Genomic DNA, 20,060 nt, shown 5'->3' with positions numbered 1-20,060 from the left:
AAAACAAAAAGCTTTGTATGTAACAACGTACATATGTTTTTGTGCAGGAATTATTCTGGTTATTTCAGTAATATTTTATGCCTACGTAGTACAATTATGTCGTTAAACCACATGGACAGTAGTAGTAGTTGTTTGCGGGCCTGAAAGGCGCTTGTCACTCATTTTTGACACATTTTCAGCGTTAAGCCGCTTAAAGCTACACCCGTCCACACTTATTAACGCACATATGTAAATATTAATAAAACTGACTTTGTGCTTTGGTTGAAAAATGTCCATGTTAAGTAGTTAAGACTTCAAAGAATTGAATGAATATGTTGATGATTGAGGGCAATGCCACCCACCTCGGACAGGAAACCTCAGAGTTATGACAGCCGCACATTATTAGAGCTTAAATATGTATGTTGATGTGTGCCAACCATAAGCTTTAATACAGCATAGGTATATTTTCTAATAATTTAAAAATTGGAAATATTTTTTTGATAATTATAAACTTATGAAAAATAGCCGGACATTAAGTTTTAGTAATTTAAAAACTGTTCATAAATTTTTGGCAAAACGTTTAAATATACTTAAAATGTTTGCCCAGTTTGTAAACGGCCACAAATTTATATTCAACTTTTAAACGATCGAAACTTCTATGGAAAGAAATTAAGTGCCTAAACTTTTCAAATTACCATAAAATTATGCCCAGTTTATTAATTATTCAAAAATGTATACTTATAGTATATATATTTATACTTTGTATGTCCAAGCCAGCAAAATTTTTTTGGTTTTTTGTTTTTGCTTTTCTGCATTTCTGCATTTTAATGCCTGTTTCTTGATTACTAAAAATTATGCCCAGTTTTTAAATGACAACAAATTATGTCCAATTTTAAAATTACCCAAAGCTTAGTCATTAAATTATCAAAAGCTTGTGTCCTGCTTTTACTAATAAAGCATGGATATTTTTTAAATAAGCGAAAATTTATGTCTAGTTAATAAATGAAGGAAAATTATGTCGAGCTTAAAAATTATCTAAAATTTCTTCTACCATATTATCACAAAAACTAGGTGCAGATTTATAATATTTATCCGATTCATAAGCCCGAAAAAAGTATGGCTACTTTTTAAATTACCAAAAAAACATGTTCAGAATTTTAATAGAAAAGCATTCCCATTTTTTTAATTTTCTGCGTTTTATGTAAGGTCCATAATTAGCAAAAATTATGTCTACTTTTTAAAGACCACAAATTTTTGTCCAACCTTTTAAGAATCAACAATATATGTACATACGTCCAGTTTTTAAATTATTTAAATTTTATGTCCACTTCCTAAATAACATAAAATTATGTATACGTTTTAAATGACCAAAACTATATAATTTCAGTTCTCAAAAACTAAACCAAACTTTAGCTGCTTTATAAATACAAATTTTTACGAAAAAGTCACTTTTTAAATCTATTTTATTTTTTCTGAAAAAGGCCATAAATGTTTGTGCTTTTGCTGTTTGCGTTCAATTCAGAGCCTTACCCCATAGAGTTCGCCCGCTTCCTGCATAAATTATCCAACATTGTAATTGCGGGCAACAAACCTCGGCCACATCCGTTCCACTTGCCAGCGTTGCATGTTGCCTATTTAAGTTTATTACTTACTTTCACATATCACCTTTCGATTTTATCTATGTACACACAACACTGTATCAGCAGCATAGCCCACAGCCACAACCAGCGACTAATTAATTGCATGCCCAGACGCTGCTATCCTCAATGTATAATTTTTGCAACATTTCCGTTCTAAATTTTAAAATGTATTTAAAATGCTTTTCTGTTTTGATTTTTTTATTTTTTTTTTGTTCTATTTTACCCGAAACATGCACCTGAGTGTAAGTTGTTCACTACTTTTGTTGTACTGTTTGCATGCAATTTCGTCGTAAATTATCGCAAATTACGTGCCACAGCAGCACCACGGCCGTCAATGCGTGCAAATTTAATAACCTCAACATTTCTTCTCTTCACTCTTTTTCCCCCCTCTCGCATTTCGCTACGTTCTTGGTAATTATCTGCGCCTTTTGCCCGCCAGCAGGTGCGTTCCGCCTCGTTCGACGAAATGCAATTAGAGGCGCAGCGAGTCTCGTCCCACCTACTTAAGCAGCAATCATCGTCATCGGCAGATGAACGTTCGCTGGACACCGGCCTGCTGCAGGTGCCGCAGGCCACGCACACACAACGCTCACATTCATTCGACTCGGCGGCGGCTTCAGCGGGCAGCGATGATTCGGGCACTTTCCTGGAAGTGCCGCGGCGTGGCAAAGCGCGTCGTAGCTCGTCTACGAAGACACCACCGCCTTGCATACACTGCTTGTATCTGGAGGAATACTTGAAACAGCAGCAGGCGGAACAGCGCTATATCGCCACTGATCGGCGGGAGTCGAGTTCACTCACTTACGGCTATAGCAGTTCTGACGATGACACCGATAACGATGGTGCGAGCGTCCCAGCCGACGATGATGTGGTAGAGGAAGGTGAGGAAGAGGATGAGGAGGATGACGCAGCCACGGGCGATGGCAACGATATAGGTGGTGGCTCGTATGAATATGATGATGCAGCTTTGGAAATGGACATCCGACTGGGCGGACTCAGCACCGGCAGCAGCATTGAGGAGTCTCGTGCCCGTCTGCCACGTCAAATGCGTCGCCACACCATCGGCAGCTCAGTCACTACTTCAGAAGATGAGGGCCTCGATGAATCCGAACATGATTCGCCGCACTTCGGTAATACGCTGCTGCCACCATTGCCAACAACGCCATGCGGCATCACATTCACACTATCGCCCACGAACGGCGATTGTCCGCCATTTCCGTATGCCTTTCCCATCGATCCCGGTTCACCACCACCCTCGCCATGCATTTCACTCTCCGTTTGCGACAGTCCAATGATGGAATTGCCGCCACCACCGCCCATATCGCCGCTAGAACTGTTACCCCATCCGCCCACTTTCGATTTGCCGCTGCCACCACCACCAGGCTTTAGCAGCGGCTTAAGCGCAGCCGATGCGGATGATGCGGCCGCGGCGGTGCCACCTTCGCCGACCACCATGCGACCGCGACGGCGTTCCATTTCGCGTCAGGAAGCCATTTTTGTGGAACCAACAGGCAATTCGTTGGAAAATGTGTCACAAGGTGAGGATGTGAAATCATCGGTGGAGGCGGTGGATTCGGTGGATGAGGCGTCCACAGTAGCTACATGTGGTTCGCCGACAGCAGCGAAACATGCGCTGGTCGTACGTGATATTTATCTAACTGTACCTGATTTGAAGCGCGATCGCGCCGCCTCCGTGGATTCGTGCTTCTCGAAAATGTCTTCGGCCGGCAAGACAGAGGAACTGCAGCCCAGCGAGGACGGTTGTTTCCTCACCGTACCGAATATAAATGCAACTCGCTCGCGATCCGTTGACATTGTGCTGCCGACGGATGAACAGGCACGCTATAAAGCGCTCGCCATGACAGGCGCATGCAGAGACGGGTATGTAATGATGTTGACGTTGTTTGTTATTGTTCAGTTTTTTTTTTTTGATTACCAAATGGACATCTTTTTAATTCAGTTGTACCTGTGTTGCAATTTCTTTATTGTAATAAGTAACAATAAAAATTGTTATTGTAATCTTACTATAATACAATTATAATACAGCCCGATTAGAAAGGACTGATGCTCTTTTGCACAATCAATTATTTTTTATTAGTGGCAGTTTTTAAGCTAGTGGCAATTAATGAAAAATTTGATATTCAGTACTAAAAGGGTTGTGGTCCCGGTGATACGACCATTTTTCGCTCTCAATGAAACTTTACTGAAACGCTTGTAGTTCAACGATTTTATTCTATCTTAGCACAATTTTTTACAGAGTTTCTGCTTTTAGGTCGAAAGTTCAAGACATATTTTTAAATGTATTTCTATTTATAAATCGACCTCGAATATATTTTTTCGTCAGCGACCTAAATTTAGTATTTAGTAGCAAAATTTTTCCAAAGAACATTTTAATTCGTTAACTCGCCCCAAAACTAGTCTTTTTGCCCCGGATTCTGAAAAAATGCCAGTTGGAGGGTTAAATGTTCATGGATGTCTGAAAAAATTTAAGAAGGAATTTTTGAATTTTCGACCAAAAAGTTGGACCTTTAACCCACTGTACAACACAAAAATGTGATGCGATAGAGAAAAAAAATAGTAATATTAAGTCTACAGTTTTACCATACATATTCAATTCTTCATACTGGAGTACAAAAGAGCAATTCGGGTAGCCTACATATTTGGCAGTCATGTTATCGCAGATCCCTTTAATTCGAGATATTGGGTAGCGCGATTTTAGTCATAAACGATTTAGTTAGTAAAATCGAGAATCCATTCAAAACGGCTGTATTGTACTCTCTCGAAGTATTTGTAGAGTCTTTTTTTTGTTAGCCCAGTAAAGGTTCCGAAGAAGCCGGATCTTAAATTTGTAAGTTGTTTCTCTTTTTTACTCCAAAATAACGGCAAAAAAACACTAGCGAATTTGTTTCTAACCCAATCAGAAAAAAATGAATTTTCTACATTTCACTATCAAAATTCAAAGAAACGAATTAATTCACAATTTGTGCACGTTAGACTGTATCCCGATGCATGGAGCAAAAATGAAGACCTTTTTAATCGATTTTACTACAAATTCATTTTCGAAACCAAAAGTTGTGGAGCTTATTTAAATTATATTTACCATAAGAGCCCCGATTTGATATTATCTGGATTTTAAGTGATGGGATTATAATTTTAGAAATACATATTAGGGTGGTCCTTAAAATATCAACATCTAAAATTTGTTCTACTTATAAAATAATGATATTCACAAAAATTTAAAAATTGTAAACAAATTTTTAGGGGACGCTACAAGACTTCTTTTTGGTTGATTGCATTTGCGACAGGGTAGGAATATGATGTATTTAAAAACTACACAAAAAAAGTTTGGAGTTTGAAAAAATTTCTTTTTCTAGATCGCAAACAAACTACAAAATTTATTATTAAAACTTATTCATATAAATTCATAAACTCGCTGTTGAATTTTTTAAGGACCTCCCTAATACATATGTATTTATAGAGAAAGAGTATGTAATTTTTTAATACCTTATAATAGTATGTGTATTATTTGTGAAAATCTGCCATCAAATATAAAAATAAAATTTAGAAGCAAATTCGTTTTAAAGGATGTCCAGAAAATAATTGTTGTATGTATACTTTAAAAACATTCACATTAATTGCGTGTAAAATCGATTGAAAATAACTATTTGATACTTTTTGTGATACGGCCTAATGTACCCACAGAATAATTTAAAAACGACAATAAAGGAGATTTACATACATACATTTACGCCTTCTTGGCCTACCAGCTCATGCATTTTTAATACTTACCGTCGTACTTGACCCTTTTTATCGGATCACCATTCAACTACAGGCAGCTCTTTTTTGTATTTATTTTATATTTCCTGCTTTCTTTTTTTGTGCAGTCACTTGACAATGACTTTGGCATCCACACATTCACCTCATTTTGGCATATGGTACAGATGTCTGCTATTTCAAATGAATTTATTTGCATACTCCTCTATTTGTATGGGATCTTTATCGATACATATGTATGTACGTATGTATGTAAATCGGATTACCCCATTACAAACTAACGAAGAGGTCAGCGTGTGTTTGAGGAATATAAATGCAAAAGGTGACCTGACCACTTACTTCGTTTCGTCGGGTCACTTTTGATTTATGCACGATTATGCAAATATGAAATGCGGAATTACATACCTCTGACCGTTAAACTTTTTTGGAACTTAACTATAAAAAATTACCGGCGACCGGAATGCTTTAATACTTTTGCATTGAAATAAATAGCCTCTATGAATACTAGATACCCATAAAAATACGTATGTATTTAGTATTTTACAGATTTAGGTGTTTCTAAATGCTCAAGTAAATAGAATTGAAGTATTTAAGTAAGTATTTGAGGGTGCTAAATACTAGGGCGGTTGACCCGGTTTTTCCTAATCGGTTTGAACCATTTTTTTTTTTTTTGGAATATTTTAGGCGGTTTTTTGAAAGCTGATATGAGTGGCCATATAATGAGGTGGTTAGTGTCGTCAAATTTTACGCAACGGTTTAACTTGCTACAATATCCAGAATGGAGTTGTGTCAAATTATCGCAAGCCTCACAAAGGCATCCGAGGATGGAATTCAAGGCGTGAGAGTTGACGAAGGTATTGATTGGTTATTTCTATGAATGGCCTGTAGAGTCGATCTTGGTCAGCGTATGCTCGAAACTTCCGACAAACGGTCCGTTGTTTTCATGATCAAATCTTGTTAACTTATGAAGATTTTTCACGAATTTTTCTTTTTTACTTTTGCCGAATCGATTTCAAAATTCAAGCTATAACTAATTTTAGCAGTAATATTGCAATTTCGGCCATGATTTCTAACTAACAATAAGTGTAGAGAAAATATGTAAAATAAATCACTGGTTTTTCTATTAATTTGAAAATGGGGAACCAATTTTTCAAATTGGCATTTTTTCGAATAACTCGAAAACGGTTTTCGAATATAGCCGAATAATCGAACACCCCTAATATTAAATCACTAAGGTATTCAGTAGACTTATAAAACATATTCAGTCGACTTATAAATCAGGGACCAAAAATAACCGTTAAAAAATCAATATTTCTATTTTTAGATCAAAGCAAAATCGTTAGATTAAAATATTTGATTGAACAAATAAAAGTCTTAATATAACGGTTAAATTTGAGCACAAAAAATATAATTCGAAGCTATATGTACATACATACATATAATAAATATGTTCACTCCATTAGAAATGTAACAAAAAAAAATTTTGATTTTCCAAGCGATGTTCATCGATTTGGTTCACATTTTCCTTGGGAGAGTTTAAATGTTATGCATTTTTGAAGTTACCCCAAAAAGCAGAAATATAACGATTTGCCTTTTATTCCCAGTGCTATTGACCTTTTGCTTGTCGCAAGCTAGCAAGCGCTAGTGCTCTTGACCTCGCAAGCAAAATGGATGCTAAAATGACAAAAGTTATCTGCCTTTAATGTACTAAATATCTAACTTCACCCTAGGCTGCATTTTTAGAACTTTCACTCAAATGGCGACCAGACACTTTTAACAACTTAAGTAATGGGCAGACAGTTGACAATTCGCAGCGGTCGCAGTGCTTGTTTGTCAACTTGAAATTACACTTTCGTACTTTAAATTAAGTCATCAAAATCAAATTGGTAGCGCATGAAGCGACATGCATTTGCATGCACATAAATTCAAAAAGTGAGTGCTAATAGACCATTATAATGGACTACAAATTCGCTGTCATACTTTGAGCAAATCAATTTCAACAAATTTCCAATTCGCCGCCCATCTCCCACTGCGAAATTATCAACAAAGTGATGAAGCGCGTGGCAACTAAGTAGGGGACACGTGTGTCTTAAAAAAAAAAAAAAAAAAAAAAACAATATTTATGCCATTCGTTTCCTGCGAAGAAAATATGCCGTCAACTTTTTAATGCACACACATATCTGCATAAATAATACCGTTAGTGAGTGATAGTAATGATGAGTAACGGGATTAGCAGAACATTGAGCGCGTTAACAGTCTAAACAATATGGATTACACTGCTGCGGATGTTGTCGGCGCTGATGTCTTTCGTTGTTGTTATTGCCGATTAATGATGATGATTATGTAAAAAGTGAGAGTACATAAGTATGTGATTAACTAGAATGTGTAGGCGGCTGTGTATTTGTGTATGGGGGGGAATATCCCATTGCGAATGGCGTATGCGTGTTGAATTCCTAATGTGTGTCCTAGTTACTTATGTAGCTGCGACTGTGCTTACGTTGTTTTTCTAGAGACGTTGGTTGTTAAGCAGGTTGACTGTTGTCTACAATTAGCACACACGTGTCCTAATTGAACGTCTTCTTCATAATTTGCACAAGGAGCAGACCAGAGAAATATTTAGCGATGTCGGTAATTGCGAACTACATAATTTATACAATAAAAGGATTACATATACTTACATACGTATGTAAAAACGCTTTCAGGAAGAGCTTTTTCAATAAGAACTTTACGCTGGAAGTTGTACTAGATAGTTCTGCCACTCGAAAGCGGGCGATAAGGTATGCTTCCAAGGCAATTTTCATAGCCATTACCATTACATTACTATTACCATAGACATACTCATAACCACAACTATAACCATAATCGTAAACGTAACTCAGTATTTTTTCATATGTACATAAACATGTAAGTCTTAAGTGTGCATAGGCGTCGTATTTTAAATTTCATAAATATGCTTCCGCCTTTTGGGATCAATTAGAATATTTATTCCCTACTCAAACGTCAATCAATCAAAAGTTCTTAGGCATCAAAATGTCATTCAACTACTGCATAAGTAAATGTGGTGACTCAAATGTGGCTTGAACTGTTGCTACGAGTATTTTATTACAATATTATTAACTTTTTATGAGTTTACTGAACTCTGTATGTAGCTCATTTCATGTTCATTTGTGGTGAAAGCAGCATAAGCACAAAATATTCATTTAAGTAATTGATCCTAAACGTCAGATAGCAGCTATAAAAATCTCAAATTTTAAAGTTCGCCATAAAAATTGTTTGAATTCAACCACTTTCAATTAAGGCCTGCGGTTATAGGGATGAATGAATATTTATGGTTGCTATACAGCTCTTAAATTATACATACATATACTGATTTGCGAGTGAAAAGTTGGAAAGCCGAACTTTTTTAGCACAAAAGTGAGAGCTCTCCAGTAATTCCGTTTGCTTTTTTTTTAATTTAAAAATACCAAATAGTCATTGTTTTAAAACAAATACAAAGCAATGAATTTATGAGCAATGATGCGCCACACAGTGGTCGGAGAAGCCATGTTTTCATGTAAATATAATAAAACTGCGGTATCGTAGTACTGTTGTAACGCTGAATCCAAATATGCCATAAAATTTATAGTCTGACGGTTGAGGGCTTCCAGTTTTTCTAAAGTTAAGAAAATCTTCTTGAAAATACCACTGATTACGTTTTTATGCCAAATTAAAACCCTGACAATTGACAGCTGTCAAATGGACTATGCATTTTTCTAAAAATAAGCCAAATTTTTCAAAATACCACCGAACAGGTTTTTAGACATGCTAGTCACGAATTGCGTGTCAAATTAAAACCTTTTCTCTAGAAATAAGGAAAATTTTCCACAAATTAAACGTACTATGTTTTAAGGCTCACTGATCTCGAGTTATGTATCACATTCAAACATTTTCGGTTGACAACTGTCAAATGAACTGTCATTTTCAGTTTCAGTTTCAATATATTTGTTTAGCAAAATTTTATCTATTCTATACGAGGAAATATATCAAAAATTAATTTATGATCAAATTATGAAATAATGTGGCGATATATTTATGAGTTAGGGATAGTTGGGGCCGTCTGCTTTATGTTCAGCCCAAAGAATTTGATCTACTTAGGTCCCCAAAGTTTGACATTTATAATGAGCGAACTTAAGAACCCCTAAATGCCATGGATTCGTTATTGGTTAATTTATCGATAATTTGAAATATGCCTTTTTCGCGTAAAACATGGTTTCTCCGACCACTGTGCGCGCCACCACAGCCATTACCGGCTGTAAACGACAATGATAGCAGGATTAGCATTTAAGCTCAGTAATATGATTGTGCTCGTGCTTGAAGTGAGACTACCAGTGCTTGCCATGCGTTGTCTCCACCAGCACTCAATGGTATAAAAATGTTATCATGCCTTTGTCTTAGTCTTTGACTTGGTCACACGCGTCCCAGCATCAGGCACTTCAATCCTTCCTTCTACTAGCTTTGTTTGCTTCTACCGAAATGCCAGCCACAGAGAAGGGCGAAAACTAAGAAAACATAACGGGTAAACGTGACAGACCGTTACATTAAATAAATTACTTCGAAATCTGTTTAGCGGACGTTTCATGCTGCCAACAGCCCTCCTCATTTCTCCTTTCGCTACTTCTACACACACACACACACACATTTTGCTTCCGTTTCATTGTCATGGCTCTCTGTTCTGACACTTTGATATGTAATTTACTCTAATAAGTACGTTGCCTAATATTTTCCGGTTAGTTTTTTTTTTCTTTTTTTTGGCGCACTTTTTTCGAAAGTTCAATGAACTCGCCCCGAAGTAAATAGGCCATTTATTCGTTCTAATTTGTTGTGTGTATTTGGGTATGTGGACAAACAAAATTTTATGTTGGGTATTTGGTGTGTGGCTGCTGTATTGAGCTGAAAGAATAAAGTAGTACGTGACTACTTTTCTCTGAGCTTTGGTTGATATCCTTGGAATATATTGCTGCAACTAGAGAATCCAATTCCACAAATACATGTTCGTCGTGCGTGGCTGTATTAAATATACATTACTTTATAGCCCAGTAGATAATTTCAGGAGTTAAAAGCCCTTCCGAAAGGGCTTCCTGAGAGTCAAGACGCCTTCCACTCTACATTCCTTTCTTTTTTGTATGGACTGTTATCAATTGAAGGGCTTCTTCTAGGACGTACTTCAGAAGGCCTTTTGGAAGAGTTCGTTGAGTTTCGCAATATGTTTTGGGGTTAGAAGTAAATCCTGACATGATGGAGCAAAAGGGACTTCAGATTCGTGTTCAGCGACACCAAAAACCTATAAAGCACCTGGCCTGATTTTAATAACCATTTATAAATTTTTTTTGTGGTCCTGCGTAATTGATTAAAATTTGAAAAAAAATTTGTAATCAGCTTAAACTTTGTACACTTACCGATTTATGAACACATTATGCAAGTGTAGAACAGTCCGTTTTTATCGATAATTAAGTGTGCCAGCGGGAATATTTTTTTTTTTCTGTTCTTCTTCTGGTTCTATTAGAGGCACACATTCAGAGGAAAAAAATATACATTTACATTTGGTTAGAAAAATATAAACCCAATTTTATCGATTAAATTATGATTTTTTATTATAAAGATCATAACGGTTACGGTCCCTGGTTAATAACGAAGAGAGGCTTCGTACACCTAGATCAGTGCTGCCCAGATTTAGTTAATACACTGTACCTGTCTGTACTAGAAGTTTCTGTTTTTTTTAATATATGAAGTGGATTTTAATATTTCTTGCTTTTTTCTTAAATTCCTATGCAAATTTATTTTTAAATCCACAATCCATATATGTATCATTTACACATATGATTCTACGAAATCTAATTAAATGTTTTTCTTTCTTTGCAGGTATGTATTGCATTAAAACTAATTAATCAAATATTTGATAAAGGTATGCCTACAGCAACAGATGTCCAATCAAAAATTGGTAAACCGATAAAACATATGTATGTATGCATGTATATATATTTGGAGTATATGTTAATAACGTGAGCAAAAAGGGGTGTATTGGAAAATTATTCAAGTATAAAAATAAGTAAATAATTTAGCCTTAAATATTGCTGTAACCGACTAAGCGATCATCGAAGCTTATCACTCAAATGTGATGTTGTTGCTGTGGTGTAATTGGGCTGACTCTTCGTCTTATTTTCGATCGCATCCAACTTCTGCGGCACACGCCAGTTACTTGCTCTATTGTAAAATTTTTTTAGCTAAGCGATTAAGCTGTGTGTGTGTGGTAGTGAAGATACTAGAATTTTTCTGTAAATCTGCTTCACTCAACGTATTGTGAAATTCTTAAAAAGGGCAAACGTTTGAGCTTTTTGTGCCGAATGCAGAATGATGAATTGCTGCTTTGCTGCTTTGCACAAAGGCAAAGTCAAGGACTGTAATGCCCGCTGGCAGACTACCATAACCGCAGTACGCATTCCTACAAATATATGTACGAGTGTGCACACCTGAAACCCCCTCCGAACACATGGGAATAAAACAGCCAAAAAGCCACAAAAGACAATTTAGCCCGAAGAAGGATGAATGTGCGAAGTGCAATGCATACACACTACAAATAAAGCGGTGAAAATTTTCAAACAAAAAAGTGAAAAATGTGAAAATTGGCAAAGGGCTAGACAAACGATGCGCTAAAAGCCAACAAGACGATGGGACGGCAACGTTGATTGCGACGGTGTTGGCGATGCACAGTGGCCTGAGAGTGACTGAAAGTTCAAGTTTCCAAATATCGCCAAATATCCAACTAAGTGGTTTATTATACTTTAGACATGAATATTAACACTTTTTTTTTTTTTTGTAAAAATTACGTCACAAGGTGAAAGGACACCAGAGTCGGTGTTTTATGATTCGTATTCCTATGCGGGAATTTGGATGCGATATTCACCGACTTAGCAATGGTAGTTGAATGATCGGTTTTTATTCGATTTTTTTCAAACTTTCAGTTTAATGAAGTTTGCTGTGTACTACTTATCCTGAGGAATGCCGAAGTACAAAAAATCTTATGCACGAACTTCCACGCTTTCGATTTTTATCAAATTTGGTTTTTATATCGTTTTTTTTTTTTTTGTATGACTGATGGACGTGACAGCAGGCCGATTTTTACCACTTCTCAAATTTGAGTTTTTTTATGATTAAAACTAGGTTACAACCCAAATTTTAGTAAAATCTGATAGCATTTACCATTTCCGTCCCCCTAGTTGAGAGGACGTGAAAGTTGGCCAGTCTATGTCATTTTTCATATTTCTTTATTCCTAAGCAAAAGTTCTGCTTCCACTGTGCAATGGGGATGAGGACGACGACGACGACGAATACTATATTAATACTACTGAAGGTGAATGCGAATTCAAAATTAAATCACGTTTGCCACAAGCCGCAGCTAATAATTCACAAGGTGACTTGCTCTTAAGCGCATAAATATGTATGTATGTGTTTCCATATATAGACTTCAATTCACACATGTACTATGTAAGTAAGTATGAATGTGTGCATATGACTTTATTTCTGTGCGCCTGAAAGGCTGCTGCGGCAAATTCCATTTTCACGCTTAAGTGCCAGACTTGCGCCGCCGGCGACTGCTAGGAAGACAGGTGGGAAGGAGGCGTCGAAATTGGTGTTGAAATACTTGTCGTTAAATGAACACGGAGGAAGATGCATACTTCTATATATGTGGATAAATACATATGTACATGCTGGCATGTCTAGGGTTTTAAAATCGGTGGTATTAAAATTTATGGAATTTTTGATAGTTTTTTATCTTCAGTTCCAGAAAAGACTTTTTCGTACAGGGTTATATACTTACTTGCGTTAAATTTATCAGGTAGAAATAGTGAGAAAATCCCCAGATAAATATGTACGTGGTGCTTGATAGTTGTAGGCCTTATAACAGTTTAAGAAGGGGTGTATAAAAAATAGGCAAAACCCTTGAGCTAACAATAAAGCCTTCGCACGCAGGCTTGTATCACTCAAAATAGTGATCTACTGTGATATACGCGAACATACTGCCAAATTTGGCTGATTACACATTGCTTATGTCACTTTTTCATGATGTATACTTTTAGGCCCCACTGCCTTCAGCGATATTCAGAATTCCACTGCTAAGACTGGGAATAACCAGACCCTGGAAAGAAGGCTCCAATACCCATCATAGTGTCGGAGCAGTGGTTTTGGTATACAACTCAGATGGCCCCAAGGTAACTCTGTCATTCGAGCCATGGCTCATGCAATTGAACTATCCCTGAGGCAGTATGCATACACTCTGACAGAAGGGCGGCTCTTCTCGTTTCGAAAACACATGAGGTCACATCAAAGCTGTTGTGAAATTGCCCTCAGGTCTTATACCCATCGGAATCATGGGCAGTGAAGTGGAAAATATGCTAGAGGAAAGGGCTTTGCAGTGATTCATAAACGCAGGACCCTCCATCGGTCCAGCATGGAGATCCTTTGGTGAAATTATTTAATTTTAATGAAGATGGAAGCCCGGCTAAATCCTTCAGCCCGAAAATGTCCACACGGAGAACTAAATCACTTCTTCACCTATATAGGCAGGCTGTAAGAATTATTACAGCCTTACTTACTAGCCAGTGTAAGGCAAAGAAGTACTTGTGAACCCTTGGAGTTGTTCACTTCGACTAATCCAGGCTGCATAATGAGAAATTTACTTTCTAAGAACACTATATCTAGAAGTACATGACCTAAACAGCATGCAGCCAAGGTAGCTCGTGAGGCCCCTTAGCAATAGATGGGTCAAAGAAGACTACTAACCACTCAGAGGAGTGGAACAATAGGTTGTCCTTCGTCGCGGTAACTTTGCTAGATAATAATTGAATCTAATCTTATTCTCTTTAAGTTATTAGTTTTCTCAATTATTACTTCACATCAAATCGAAAACTTTAAGAGAGTAGAGAAATGCTTCATTTCCCGCAATTTATTAAACGCGACCGAAGTGGACAGATGTGCAGATGACAAGATAACGAGTAGACTGTTTCGTTTTTCATGAAAATGGTAAGCCAGCCACTTCACGGCATTAAATGACTGTCACGCCACGCACAAGCGCACGTAAAGCGCACCAAATGGAGAGATTATCTAAGTAAGTAGAACATAGTCAAGTCAATGCCCGCTGTCAACGCTTCTCGTTTTCCCTTTCAACTAAAATATGAAACTCAATCGCCACGTTTCGCGCCCCCAACAACAGTGCAATATGATTTACGACTACTCAGTTATGTCGTCGAATTATCAGCCATTCATCTGGCGTATATACATACCTACATACATATATGGCGTAAAGTATGAAAGCATAGCTGCGCATTCTGTGTAAGAAGATTGAATGAGGGATGAAAGCATAAAAGTATAAAGATTTATTTTCTATTCCTCCTGCAACCTCCAAACGAGCACAACTACGTATGTATGTATGTATGTAAGTACGTGTATTCCCCCATTGCACTGACATGGGAGACAATGATAAGAGTATGTCGCGTATACGCAACGTACGACAACGACGACTTGACGCGATGGGGACGGCTTACTGTGCTGCTGCGTGTGCAAGAGCGCTTAACAACTGGCTGATTGTAAAAGAAACATGCTTCTACGTACTACAATCATCTGGGAACTGTTTAGGTGTATAGGTTTGTGTGTTGACGCAAAGCATTGTCTGCCGCCGCACAATACATCACATTCGTGCTTTCCGTTTGTCGTTCGTTCGTCAAGTGAGCACACAATAAACTTTTTTTTAACCCAATGAACTTAATGCCATCCCCAACACTCGTTGCAGCCGGCATAGATAAGCTGCACCTCTATAAATGTTTGTATTTGCATACATACATATGCATATAGCAAAGAACAACATAGCATAGCACAGCACCCCATCTTTTAAGTCGCTCCTAAAATACAAATAATTTGGTACTGGTTATAGGTATTTGTCGATATGTATGTTTGTGTCATTGTATGTCAAATATTTAGCTACTTTTATTAGCGCAAGTGCTTGCTTAGTACATACATACATGCATGTTACATTAGGATGGTCCAAAAATGCACGTGAAAAAATAAAGTCAGAATTTCTATACCGAAAAAATATACATATTCTCTGAAATCAAAAAATATTTGGAGGTCGCTCAAAGCGCTTTCCGTAGAAATGGTATAGATTTCTTGAAAATCAATATTTTTCGATCAATATGTTTCTCTTCTTTCCCGGTAATAATACCCAATTGTTTATTTAACCCCATTTTTCAAAGTAAATATATTTTATAGGTCCGCCAAAACCTCCAGAAAATGCCAGAAAATGCAATGGGGGGATAAATAAAAAATCTTTAGCAAAAAAAATGGTTAAATAAACAACTGTGTATTGTTGTTGAAAGTCTCCTGAAGACAACCACAGTTTCCGATCGAACTTTACTTATTTTTGACCACCCTAATGTACATATCTAAGTACATATTTTGATATGACTGGAAGCAGGCGAATGCTTTTATCGCTTTTTATTTTAAGAGCAATTTAAGATAATGTAACGGTGTTGTCAAACACTTTTATCGAAAAGATCTGTAGAAAAATCAATGATTTGAGTCCACAAACTAAATATTGGACGGCATTGAACAGCATTCAACACAGTGCAAGTACTATTTTATGTGGGGAGAAAATCATAAGCTTAATGGCATTGCTAAATCACTATGAATGACTTCGCAGAATAGAAGGCGAGAGATGAGAACCTCTGTAAGGGCGAAATGAAAAGGGAGAAATTGTGCTCCTCTAATAGTTTTTTCAGTGAAATTCGGCAAGCTCAAATTTTCTACCTGATTTTTCGTTAGAACAGTTTTTGATTTACAATTTTATTAGTCAAAGAACTTATAAACATTGCACAGTCTCGAATTTATTATTTTTTTCTTGATTTCATACACTAAGAAAAAAGTAACAAGATTTTTTCAAACACAATCATTTTAATTTTTCAAAATTTATGAACAGAAAAGGCATTTTTTTTTAACAAATTTTAAAGGAAATTAGTTTGAACTATTGTAAGAAATTTGATTCAAATTAGAAAATTTGAAAAACATTTGCTGGCTGTGTGTGCAGAGTTGCTTGCTGTTATTCGTTAGCTTCCATACGGTCCCGGGTTCGAAGGACATCAGAGGCAATGTGTTAAAATAATGATACAATACAATACGAAAGATAATTCAAGGAAAAAATCGCAAAACAAAAAATCGAAGGACACCACATCATATGTATTTGAAACCAACGCGATATGACTTATCCCTAACCGCTAAAAAAATGTAATCGACACTCTTTCAAATTTTATTTTTGATGCAGAAATGCATCTGGGCGCCGTAGAAAGTATTTCTCAATAAATTACTTAAGGCAATAGCTAAGTACTCTATTATCAATGAAAATAAATTTTTCCCAGTACATATTGTTACCCAAATTCATAAAAAATAAAGAACACTTCAACTGCTTTATAAATCGAAAATTTGTATGAAAATGTCACTTTACAGAGCTCTTTAAATCTAAAATTCTAAAATGTTTATGGTCTCAATAGATTTGTTTCAATCAACACTTGAGCCATTTCAGCTGAACTATCAAAAAAAAAATAAAATATACTTGACCCAAGAAAGGCCGTAGCAATTCGCGTTTTATAAACCTTTGTTAACGAAATTATATCTAATCGCATTAGGTAAGGTTAGGTTGATGTCAAACTTAGGCGTAGTGGTACCGTTTGAGACTTCGTTTCGATCCCGTCCGCTCATAAATAGAACCAAGTTATATTAGGTCCGCCAAATAGTGAAAATCTTAAGGGTTAAATCAGCTTCATCTAGCTCCCGCTAAGGCACGGCAGATGCAAAGCTAGTGGCTCTATGTATTTTCTTCGATTTCTTCCTCATCTCTGCAGCTGCAGCATTAGTCATTGGCCGGGAGTTGCATCCTATCAGCATGCCTTCCCATTAATAATGGCCGGCCACTAGCCTAAATAGAGGCCATTCTGGTTGAATGCGTAAGTCGGACCTTCGTCTGTTGAAGCTGGGCAAGATTTGTTCCGTAGTCCTACAAGTCGTTTCTGTCGACCGTCTTTTAATTTCCTTCTCGAAAAGATGTGACTTAAACCATGGTTTGCAGATAGATAGATAGAGGTGAGGGGAGTTGACGTCGGACAGAGGGATGGATTCCTTTCCTCGCAAGTTCGTCTGTCATGCAATTATCTAATTGCACTAAAAATTTAATGCTTTAAGCACTCTAAAAGGGCAAAAGAGCTGGAGTGGAATTCTGACAATCGCTGCGCAAAATTTTCGTCGCCAAAATTCTCTAAACGAAAATCAGTGGGGCCTTAAAGTATGCAACATGAAAAAGTAACGTAATGTGTAGTCAGCTAAAGCGGGAAGTATGTAACTAGGTATTAGTTATTTGTTTACCCAATTCCAGTAAAATCCAGTCATAATTTTTATGAATTTTCATGTTTTCATGGCGGGCCTACTGTTCTTTTGGAGATTTTTCGCGATCAAAATTAGCGATAGCGATTGTTGGAATCCGGCTTCTGGCCAGCTGTTTAAAACAAAAACCACTAGAACCTTTGAAAAAGATATTACTGCGAATCTGCTTAATTAATTTTTTTTTTATATTCTCATTTTCTCTAGTAAAAGATTATCATGAAAAATACGATTTCAAATGGTTTTCCCAACGCGGACCAGCTCTCGAATGGCAGTGAATTGAGTCAAAATATTTTAGTGGGAGTAATAATTCATGGAACGTGCGGCTGTTGGCTGTTTCATGTAAATTGATGTGTTGGTGCACAGCAATGCCACGTGTCAACACTCAAATGGAATACGAGGATCTCATAAAAGCTTTTAATGTTTACACATACATAAATGCACCTAGAAATTGGAAACGAAAAATATTGCATAAAATTGCAAATAAAAATGGCAAAAAATTCGCAATTTTCGCGTGTAGGAGTCAAACGCACCTCATATTCGGATTCAGGGGGTTGAAATACATGTCGGTAGGTGGATCTGGTTTAAAGCAAAAACCACTTTTTTTTGCGTGGCGGTGTAATGAAGAGAGATTCTATAAAATAAAAACTTGATTTTAGAACTAAAAATTTTGATTACCCTTTCTCGAAATAGTAGCAAATAGCACGGCTTAAAATTTTTTCAATGAGACCTTTGAAGTTAATGCTTTTGGAGTGCAACGAACCATTCCCGGATGTTTACGTAGTTTTTTTTTTTTAAATATGTATGAGCATCAGTTCAACTACAGACATTTATCGCACACCATCTTCAAAAGAGGCAACTGCTTGTGGATGGTATAGATCCAACGCAATTAATATAAAAACAGGCACAAAACTGGCTTTGTAGTAAGAGAATATAATCATAACGGAAACAATATTAGCATTAATTGGAGTTAAATCCTACGAATCGATTTATGCAAAAAAAGATCGACCAAACTTTGTTTTTAGTTGTGTCCTTTTTGGAAGATGGTGTGCGATATTTATATATAATTAACTACGTCATGAATTTTCGCAGTCTATTTACTCACATAAATATGTACAGCCGTTGGCTCACGAAAAAGTTTAAATGCCAATGACAAGTTGCAAGTATGCAATTGCATTAGCCAATCTGTGGCACAATCTCAAATTTAATGCGCGATTAGTCATTGTCATCAAGCAGCCACCATACGCTCCGCACCAGAGACATTTGTTAAGTTTCTTACTTGTGCTTAGGAGCGGAACTGTGGGAAAATGGGGTGGTAATTGTTTTGTGACACTTTTTCGTCGTGGGCGGTTGACAATTTGTGCGCACGCAAAATTGTACTTCAAATGAGAATGGCGGCGAATACGAGCGCGCAAAGGCGATGGCAATTTATTGCAAAAGTAGCAGATACAAATGTTATTTTGTGCTTTCTTTCTTAGTTGTCAACGTATCCGTAATTTACTCAAAGTGACAGCGGAGAAGTCAGAGAGAGCAGGGGTAGGGGGCGAGCAAAGCAAGCGAATTCCACACCCGATGGTGGATAGACAATTGGGAATGGAAGCGCGCGCTGGTGGTGATTTCAAGCGAATAGTTTTGTCTTTTAACTGCATTCATTTATATCAGAGGTTCCCAAACTTGATTTCTCGTAGACCCCTTTCCAAATTTTACTGGTTTCGGTAGGGGTCCACCTGGGGGTGCTGATACATTTCTAAAAATTCCCAAAGCACGTAAAAATATTAAATGTGAAAATTAGATCTAACGATGTAAATTTGTATTGCGGGAGAATTTAAGAACTAAACTCAGAATGGCCAAAATAAAAGTAAAATAATTTCTTGTGTTCTGTTTATAAAAATAATGTGATTACACACTTGTAGGTTTTAAAAAATAGAGGTCGTAAATACATCAAAATACTTTTCGCTCGGAAGAGTTATATTTTTTAAGAGCACTGCGTGCGCTAGCGTGCGATTCCGATCTCAGCGATGGAGTCAAACCAGGTAATGGTGGCGTACTATCCTGTAGCATGGAAAAGACACAAGTGCTGAAATCTCTACCGCCAGTAATTTTCCTTGGCCTTAAAGGCTTCCCCTCGTATGAAAACACAAAGTGACGGTAAGTGCAGCAATGCCTCAAGAGAACACCACTCAAAAAAATGGAAGTCAAATAAAGAGGCTA

At 36.9% G+C, this 20,060-nt stretch overlaps 1 protein-coding gene across 1 annotated transcript in view; it reads left to right on the top strand.

Moving 5' to 3' along the window:
• Positions 1-3,684, top strand: part of LOC118734420 (eye-specific diacylglycerol kinase-like) — a 325,708-nt gene extending 322,024 nt beyond the window's left edge. Inside the window, exons 4-5 of the mRNA XM_036464142.1 lie at positions 2,062-3,500; positions 3,666-3,684. Of these exons, the coding sequence (XP_036320035.1) occupies positions 2,062-3,500; positions 3,666-3,684 (1,458 nt within the window). The remainder of the gene's footprint in view (positions 1-2,061; positions 3,501-3,665) is intronic.
• The last annotated feature ends 16,376 nt before the right edge of the window (positions 3,685-20,060 follow it).

This window comes from Rhagoletis pomonella, unplaced genomic scaffold (genome assembly GCF_013731165.1).
Source record: "Rhagoletis pomonella isolate Grant_MI unplaced genomic scaffold, Rhpom_1.0 Rhpom_scaffold_00002, whole genome shotgun sequence".
NCBI lineage: Eukaryota > Metazoa > Arthropoda > Insecta > Diptera > Tephritidae > Rhagoletis > Rhagoletis pomonella.
This window is presented reverse-complemented; position numbering and strand designations above follow the sequence as displayed.